This window comes from Phoca vitulina, unplaced genomic scaffold (assembly GCF_004348235.1).
Source record: "Phoca vitulina isolate PV1807 unplaced genomic scaffold, GSC_HSeal_1.0 scaffold1, whole genome shotgun sequence".
Lineage (NCBI taxonomy): Eukaryota > Metazoa > Chordata > Mammalia > Carnivora > Phocidae > Phoca > Phoca vitulina.
In genome coordinates this window covers 18,566,620-18,575,101 of record NW_022589704.1, presented here as the reverse complement: position 1 = coordinate 18,575,101, position 8,482 = coordinate 18,566,620, and the positions used below count along the sequence as shown (strand labels likewise).

The 8,482-nt window shown below is 62.8% G+C and overlaps 1 protein-coding gene across 1 annotated transcript; it reads right to left on the bottom strand.

Annotated features, from left to right (window-relative positions):
• Positions 1–3,020: 3,020 nt before the first annotated feature.
• On the bottom strand, positions 3,021–8,482 carry IHH (Indian hedgehog signaling molecule). The gene is made up of 3 exons (XM_032411669.1): positions 8,078–8,482; positions 5,406–5,667; positions 3,021–3,679 (listed from the first exon to the last, which is right to left on the bottom strand). Exons 1-3 carry the CDS (start codon positions 8,387–8,389, stop codon positions 3,021–3,023), a joined length of 1,233 nt encoding a protein of 410 aa, XP_032267560.1. The 5' UTR covers positions 8,390–8,482.

The window sequence follows — 8,482 nt, the reverse complement described above, 5'->3', positions numbered from 1 at the left end:
CCCCCGCCCCCCCCCCCCCCCCCCCCCCCCCCCCCGTGAGATGCGGCCACAGCACTCAGCACGGGCGTGTCTCCCCATGCTGCTTCCTCCCACCCAGGGGTTCCCCGAGGCAGGGACTACCGCTTTCCTTCATGCACAGGACCTAACACAAGAGTATCCAGTGGATAACGACCAACCAGGTGAATGCAGCTCACAATTGTAGACGCCACAGCCTTGGGGGCTGCACTTGACCCTGAGAGGAGAGGTAGGTATTGGGTCAGTAGCTGCCTGGGCAGCACTTTGACCCTCCTCTGGGCCTTGGCTTTACAGACACTGGGGCGAGGTGGGTTTAGGTGGGAGGGATTGGGGCCACCATCATACTGTAATGGTGGAAGATGGCAGGCTGTCTCCCCGTGTCTCCCCACTCACAGTCTGCTCAGATCTGCTCCCAGGATTCTTGGAAAAACCTCAGGGCCGCACATCCATACCAAGGTTGGTTTTTGAGGGTCTGAATTCAGATAAGTTTTTTTCTGAATCTTTGCAGACTTCTCTGTCTGAAGAATGAATGTGTTTCCTGAGGAAGCCCATCTAGAACAGAAAGGTCTGGGGACACCAAATGGCCCTGTGTCTGCAGGACAGAGTGTGCTCAGGCCCAGTAGGAGAGGCAGCTGGACCCCATGGAGGAAAGCCTCTCTCTTCCTCCCCCTCCCCTTCCCTCCCTCCCTTTCTCTCTCTCTCTCTCTCTCTCTCTCTGTCTCTCCCCCACCATTAAAGAATGTCTATAAGGGAGAGAATGTACAAACAAATGGACAAGAGTATCTTGATCTTGATCTTCTGTTTTTCACTGTAAATGAGTTCATGGACATTCTGGACCCTGGGAGCCTGGTCCATGAGCGTCCGCCATGAGTCCATTCTAGATGTGCTGACAAAGCTGACAATGCTGAGAGTACCTTCCAGAGAGAACCCAAGTTCACCAAGGGAAAAACCTTGTGGTCAAACCATGGCCCAAAGGCCAGATGCATGGGTTCGAATCCTGCTTCTGTCCCTTGCTATGTCATCTCGGGCAAGTTATTTAACCCCCCTGTGCTTCTGTGCTCACCTGGAACATGGTGATATGAAAACATACACCACCTAAGGTTGTTACCAGAATGAATGGCTTCATATAAAGCACTTAGTGGTGAGGGTTAGTCTTCACTGAACAACAGCAGTTGTCATTATGGCCTGTGGGGGTCTATTTCCTCCCAGATGACACAGTATCCAGGGCAATGACGTTTTCTCCAGAGTTTTCCTCCACGGAGGTGGGGAAAGGGTGAGGTAAGAGTCTGAGCAGTCATCTCTGACAGTGATCTTTGTAAGAGGGGAGAACCTGGGCAGTGGTGTGTTTTAGCAACTGGCTCTCCATGGTCGGGGAAACTCTACTTCGGAGCATACACCAGTTTCCATGGTGTGAATACTCCCGCCATGGCCTATTTCAACTATTTCAATTGGCTTGCGGAACGTCTGACAATTTCACAAGTGTGCCGCTGGACCTGGGAATCTCAGCTGACCTGTAGTGAGATCAGCTCAGAAAAACCTGCCTTGAGCTAGAGAGATCAAGAGAAAATGAAGAAGGGGGTCACCTTGTCTGGACAACCAACTGGGCCTTCTCTAGACTAAGCAATGTTTCTCCAGGTGCGGTCCATGGACCATCTGCCATGTTTGGTGTGTTTGTAAAAATAAGTTCCTGCGCCTCACTCAGCGTCTGTTAAAGCAGAATTGTTTGAGTGGAGCCAGGAATCATTTTTAAACACGCTGCCCAGGTGATTCTGAGGTTTGAGGGCTGCTAGATTAGGGACCCCTGAGTTATCCCAGAAATCAGAAGGGGCCACGAGGCAGATGCGAATTCTACAGAATCTTTTCATACCGTGGTCCATTATTCTCACTGAAGGAAGAGAACCCCAGGCCCTGAGAAAGTCTGGAATAAGCAGGAAAAGCGCCTCAACTAGGCACAGTGAGGTGGTTCTAGATGAGTAAAGTGACCCTGGGCTATTTACCTCAGTTCTCTCTCTGGTCCAGTAGTGTTTAGGGCAAACTTGGAGGTCAGCGTGTGAAAGGCCTTGCCTGGCGCAGAGCCCAGCTCTCTGTGGGGACTTTGCTGGGCTGCTGGGTGAGGAGGGCCTGCAGAGATGGTGGGAGCATGGGAGGTTTTGTCCCTGGAGGAAGGTGAGCACAGCCCCGGACGGACCCACCCATGGCTCCAGGCTGTCTGTGTATTGGCCCCACTCAGCATCCTAGACTCTATGGCTCTAACAACTTAAATAATTTTTATTACAAAAGGAAGAAAAGACCAAAACATCCCCCAAATTCTCCCATGGGCTTCCCCCTCCGCGCCAATAAATAAGGTGGGGGAGACTGACCGGAGGGGGTGTGGGGGTCATGGTTCAGCAGAAGAGGGAGCTTAGCCTGGGCAGGGGCGGAAGGACATCCAGCCCCCTCCCCTGGTCCCGGGCACTATGATCACATTGGCTGGAACCCAGAACTCTGGCCACGACAGCAACAGTCTCTGGATGTGTCCCGGGGAGTGTGGCCAGGGACGAAGGTCATGCCTCAGGGTGGCCAGGCTGGCTGCCCTACCCCGCAGCCTTGGCAGTTCTGGGCAGCAGGTGATGAGTCCGGCCAGCTCCCTGCTGGCTCCCAGGGAATCTAGCAGCATCAACTGAGGTGCGAGCCCAACTAAGAGGGGCCTGAGACAAATGGAATGGGCCCTCCCCTGTGGGGAAGGCGGGTGTGAAAAGCCGAAGGGAGGGCTGGCTGGGTTGGCCCCACTGTGCCAGCCTCGAGGTCTCTAGAATAGAAGGCTAGAGCAGCCCCACCCCGCCCCAACCGGCTCGGCAGCGAGGTGGGGTGGTCCACACTGGCACTGCCCAGTCAAGTCGCGATGGTGTGTCTCTGTCGAAGAGGAGATGGTGGGAACCAGCGCCCCCCAACTCAGGCCCCAGCCAGCGCCGGTGCCCTGCCAGCAAGCAGTTAGGCAGTTGCGGGAGGGCAGCGAAGGGGCCTTTTCAGCTCCCTGGGCCGGCCATGCCCAGCGAGTGGAAGCTACCCTCTTCCAACAGGAGCCGTCCCAGACGGTAGAGCACCTGGGGGTACCAGTGCACCCCCTCTCCCGGGCTCCAGCTGCCCCACGCCAAGCTGTGAAACAGTCGCAGGGGCCAGAAGGCCAACTGAGCCAGACGGTGGTCCGCCACGGCCGCGAAGCAGGAAGCCACCACATCCTCCACCACCAGCGTCCCGTGCCGTGTTAGCGGGGCGTAGGCCCCAAGGGCCACGTGTGTGGAGACAGCCGCCACTCGGGCAGGCTGCAGGCCTGGCACCCCGGCCACCAGCACATACTGGCCGGGCTGCACTTGGCTGGCGAACGTGGCCCGGAAGTGGGCGGCTGGCTCCGTGTGATTGTTGGAGGTGAAGAGCAGGTGGGCGGGTGTGAGTGCCAGGCGGCGCGGGGGGTCCTGGGTCTCGATGACCCGGAAGGCCCTCAGCCTGTCTGGCTCGCGATCCAGGAAAATGAGCACGTCGCTGAAGGTGGGGTTCCCATCCTCCCCCATGGCCAGCACCCGGTCTCCAGGCCTCACGGCTGACAGCGCCACGCGTGCCCCACTCTCCAGGCGCACCTGGGCTCCGGCAGGAAAGCAGCCACCTGTCTTGGCCGCAGCCGAGTGCTCTGTGGGAAGAAGGGACATGAAGGTGTTACTGCTGGTCACAGCACCCCTCCCCAGAGCTCTTCTCGCTCTCACTCCCGGAGAGCCCCCCCATCACCATTTCCTGGCTCTGCTCCGCACTCCCTCCCCCAGTCCCATGCAGCCGTGAACCCACCCCAACCCACCATGTGATCTTCCTCCCTCCCACCCCCAGTCGAATCCTTTGCCAGTGAGAGGAGCATATTGCGGCGCCAAGACGGCGAGGGAGGAGGAAAGGGCCCTGCCGAAGCCCAGGTAAAGCCCCCGCCGGCCCTCAAGCCTGACAGTGCCGGGGAGCAGGCGGAGAGGCCAGGGGCCGGCTGAGCTGTGCAGCGGTCCGCTGTGGCTCGACCCTCGGAAAGCTGCAGTCTCATGGAGAAGGCACTTAGCTCCTCTGGGGTCTGGATGTCCCATTATTTCTCACTCCTTGCTCAGACACTCCCCAAAAACTGCCCTCTCAGACGGACTCCCCAAGTTCTGTGCCAGAGCTGGCCCTTGGAGTCCACAGAGAAGTGAGAGGGGGGACCCGCCATGCACAAACACAGACTTCCGGGGGGGCCTCGGAGCGAAGGGTCAGGCCAGGGTCTGGCTCAGTGGCAAGGGTAAAATCACCGTCTTCAGTTCATGTGCTGGGTCCTTGTGCGGGGACAGGACACAGTGGCACTGGTGAGTGGGATGGAGAGCAGTGTTGGGGGTCAGGAATAATGATGCAGGTGGCCGCTTGGGGGGCTGGCCCCAGGCCAGTGGCTCGCAGGTGAAGGGTGGAGGTGACTTGAAGTAGATACAATTGGCGGGCAAGTGCTGGAGGGGAGGGTGGGGGTGGGGGCCCCCACTGTGTGCCCCGGTGGGTTTGGGAATAGGAAGCAGTGGGCGTGGCCTCAGTGTGCCAGGTCTTCAAGCGTGACTACTGCCTGGTGCCCGCGCGGAGGGCTGTGCCTGCAGCCAGGTGGGGCCAGACTGGCAGTCACGCAGGAACCATTTGAAGCATCCATGACTGGGTTCAGTGTAGGTGACAGGGACGCTGACAAGATCTGAGGGAGGGGCGAGGCCCCCATGCCTGCCCATTCGGATCAACAAGGCGGCCAATCTGGGAAAATCCATTTTATTGAGTCCACTCTGTTTATTCTGGCCCTCGTGGCTGCCTTTGCCCCAAAACGTCCAGCTTCAGGGCCCTGGGGGGCGAGAGGTTGGGGACGCCTGCACCCCCTGGAGGAGCATACAAAGTGCCCCAAAGGGCCTGACCTGCAGCAGGGTTGTGGGTTCTGAATCTCTGGGCTCCTGGCTCCTGGTCAGGTGTGCTGGTGTCTGGGCACGCCCTGGCCCCTGGCCCTTGGTCCCACCACCCGCCTCCATTCTGAGTCAGCTGAGTGGGGAGGCCATCTCTGTCACAGCCTGGCTTCCATCTGTCCAGCTTGCTCTGTCTTGCACCTCCTGTGGAAGGCTCTGGACTGTGGACCGCAAGGCCGGCCCCCAGCAGCGCTGGGACGGGGCCCTGTCTCCCTAGGCTCCTGCCATGACACTACCAGGCACGGGATGAGCAGGTGGTCACAAGCAGCAGCGGGGAGCACCGCGGACGTCCTCTTCCCTGGGGTCCCCTCCTCCATCCCCTGGCGGGCCTCTTCACCTTCCGGGCCGCAGTGAGCCCTGTGCCTGCCCACGCCCTGCGGCCCCGGCCCCGGCCCCGGGCCCAGCCCCCAGGCAGCGGCTCACCAGACTTGACGGAGCAATGCACGTGGGCCTTGGACTCGTAATACACCCAGTCGAAGCCGGCCTCCACTGCCAAGCGTGCCAGCAGTCCGTACTTATTGCGGTCACGGTCCGAAGTGGTAATGTCCACCGCGCGGCCCTCATAGTGCAGCGACTCCTCCGAGTGGTGACCGTCCTCGTCCCAGCCTTCGGTCACTCGCAGCTTCACGCCGGGCCACTGGTTCATCACCGAGATGGCCAGCGAGTTCAGGCGGTCCTTGCAGCGCTGCGGGAGGAAAGCGCATGGAGTTAGGGGGAGATGCTGCCCTGCGGGCAGGTGGAGGTGCGCCTCTAGCCTCTCCCAGAGCATCCGCTGGATTTGGGAAACCAGGGAGGGTGCTCTGTCCCTGTCTCTTAGGAACAAAGAGCCCTAACTTGCTGCCTTGCATTCTAGCATCTGGCGGCTCCAGGGACCTGGACCGCACGGTGGCGCCACAAATCTGGAGGGCCCGGAGGGCGGTGCACCCTTGGGCGACCTTCTCTGATAAGTGGCCCCTCCCTCCTGCACTCTCTCTCTCCCCTCAGATCGGGGTACTGATCGCTCCACAGGCGGGGCTACACTTTTCCAGTGCCCAATCCCTCTGTCCCACCAAGGCACCGGAGACCAGAAACCGCCCTCTGCCCGCAGGGTGGGGGTGCCGACTGCCTGCGGCAGGCCCGCTAGGCGTGCAAGGCCGGACATGCCCAGTAGGTGTCACCATAGCCTCAGGGCTGAAGCCCCCCAACTCGGGTCCCCTGGACGCGGCAGGTGCAGAGTGCCCCAGCAGCGTGGGGGTGTGTTGGAGGGGAATCCCAGGCCTCCCAGATCTCTCGGTTGCCACAGAGTATTCCTGCTGGGACTTAAGATCCAAAAGCGTCCAGCAACCAATCCGAGGATGCGGAAGCGGGGGAACCAGAAGCTGGTGGAAATGCTAGCGCCCAGCCTGGCCAGTTGGAGGGCGAGGCAGAGCGACTCCCGCTGCACGGGGAGCCCGCAGGGTTGATAACCCCAGGCAACGTTCTCCCTGAGTCCAGAGCCTTCGGCACCTCTGCGCTGCCCTTATCAGGGAAGGGACCCGAGAAACCGAGCCTCTGATCTCAGCGAGCCGGCTCCACGCTCTGTCTCACATGGGGGTGGGAGTAGAACCGCGCCCTGCGGGAAGGACTGGAGAGCTCACCCGTCTGTGGTGACTCCCCGCGCGCCTGCAGCCCAAAGGGCCCTGCAATCGACTGGGGGGAGGGGCCTGTGGGAAGAGGGGGCCCTTTCACAGTACTTGACTCAGGTGCGAGGGGCCGCCAAGTGTGGGCAGACGGTGTCTCAACCTACCCCCACCTCGCAGAGCCCAGGCCCCACAGACCCTTGGACTCGGGTCTCCCAGGAGCCAACCGCGGCTACAGCCCAAGGCCTGGCCGTCCTCCGGGCGAGCAGCCTAGCTGGGGGCTGCTCACTGCCCAGGGAGGGAGCTCTGCGTGCTCCTTGCCTCCAGGCTTCTAGCCCCCCACCTACGTCGGCCCCGCGGGCCCCTGCTCCCCGCCCCTCTCCCCCTCCCCCGGGTCCAGAGCCGGGGCGCGCGCTGTCAATGATTGCCCAGCCCGTGGCCCGGATCCTTATCTGCATTCCTCGGCGCCCGGCCCGGCCCGGCCACCAGCCAACCTTCGGCCCCGACACCGGCCGGCCAGCCCCGGCGCCAGGGCGCAGGCTGAGGGTTGTGGTGGAGCTGCTCTTCCCAAAGCACCTAGGGAGCAGGCTGCCTGCCTGCGGGGGAAGCCCCGGGAGACCACTGAGGAAGGGCACGTAGGTTTCTGATCCCTTGGGACCCCGGCTGCAGGGAAGAAAGTTTGCTCCCCAGTGCGTGGGCTGAACGGGTCCTCTTCGGAGCTTGCAGAAACTAGCTAGCGGTAGCTCTGCTCCCTGCCTCCCCGGGCATCCTGGTTCTTCTCTTTCAACCCTCCCCGGCCCGCCACCAAGCCCAGGGATCCCCCAAGTTCGGTCCCAGAGCCCCAAGTTCCCGGCACCCCACCCTTAACCGCAGCTGCGCCGCTCCGCTCTGGGGACAGACACGTGGGCTCGCCAGGCAAGTTCCCTTTCCCACCTCCGCCTCCCAGCCCAACTCTTCCCGCCGTCCCTAACCCCAGACGCGGGGGGGGGGGGGAGGGGGACGCTGCTCCAAGAGGGGGCCTCGCAGCGGACCACGAGCGCGCGGAAGAAAGGCCCCCTGCGCCCGCAGCTTCTTCGCCTCAGGGGTGCCGAATGGCTTCGAAAGGAGAGGGGCGCAGCCGTGCGGAAGGTTAGGCCCGGAGGGACTGCGCGGGTCCCGGCGGCGCGGGAGGCGGCCGGGTCCAGGTACCTCCGGGTGCCGCGTCTGGCCTCAGCTGCCTGCACTCCGGGGCAGAGGGGCTGCCGCCACCCGGCTCGGCCGTGGCGCTTGGCAGCGGGGAGCTCTTCTCACGGCCTCCGGCGGGTTCGCGGATGTCCGCGCTGCCACCGGGGACCCCCTGGCCGGCCCATCTCGGGCAGCAGGCGGCCGGGCTTGGCGAGAGGGGCAGGTGCCAGGGGGCGTGCCAGCCAGTCGAGAAAAGGTGCCAGGGGGGCGGGGAGGGCCGGGCAGGTGGCGGTGCTTCGGCGGCGGCGCCCTGCGAGGGCGGGTCGCGCTCACCTGGGTCATGAGGCGGTCGGCGCCCGTGTTCTCCTCGTCCTTGAAGATGATGTCGGGATTGTAGTTGGGGGTGAGCTCTTTGAAGCGCTCCGAGCTGCGCGCGATCTTGCCTTCATAGCGCCCGCTGGCGCCCAGGGTCTTCTCGGGCACGTTGGGGCTGAACTGCTTGTAGGCGAGCGGCACGAGCTTGCGCGGCGGCCGCCGCCGGCTGCCCACCACCCGGCCCGGCCCGCAGCCCCGCGCCGCCGGCACCAGCAGCAGCAGCAGCAGCAGGCAGAACCGCAGTCGGGGCCGGAGCCGGGCGGGAGACATGGCCGGGCAGCCCGGGCGAGCGGCGGGCGAGGGCGCCTGGTGGGCCGGTGGGCGGGCGAGTCGACGGGAGCGCTGCGGGGGCTCAGGCGTCCG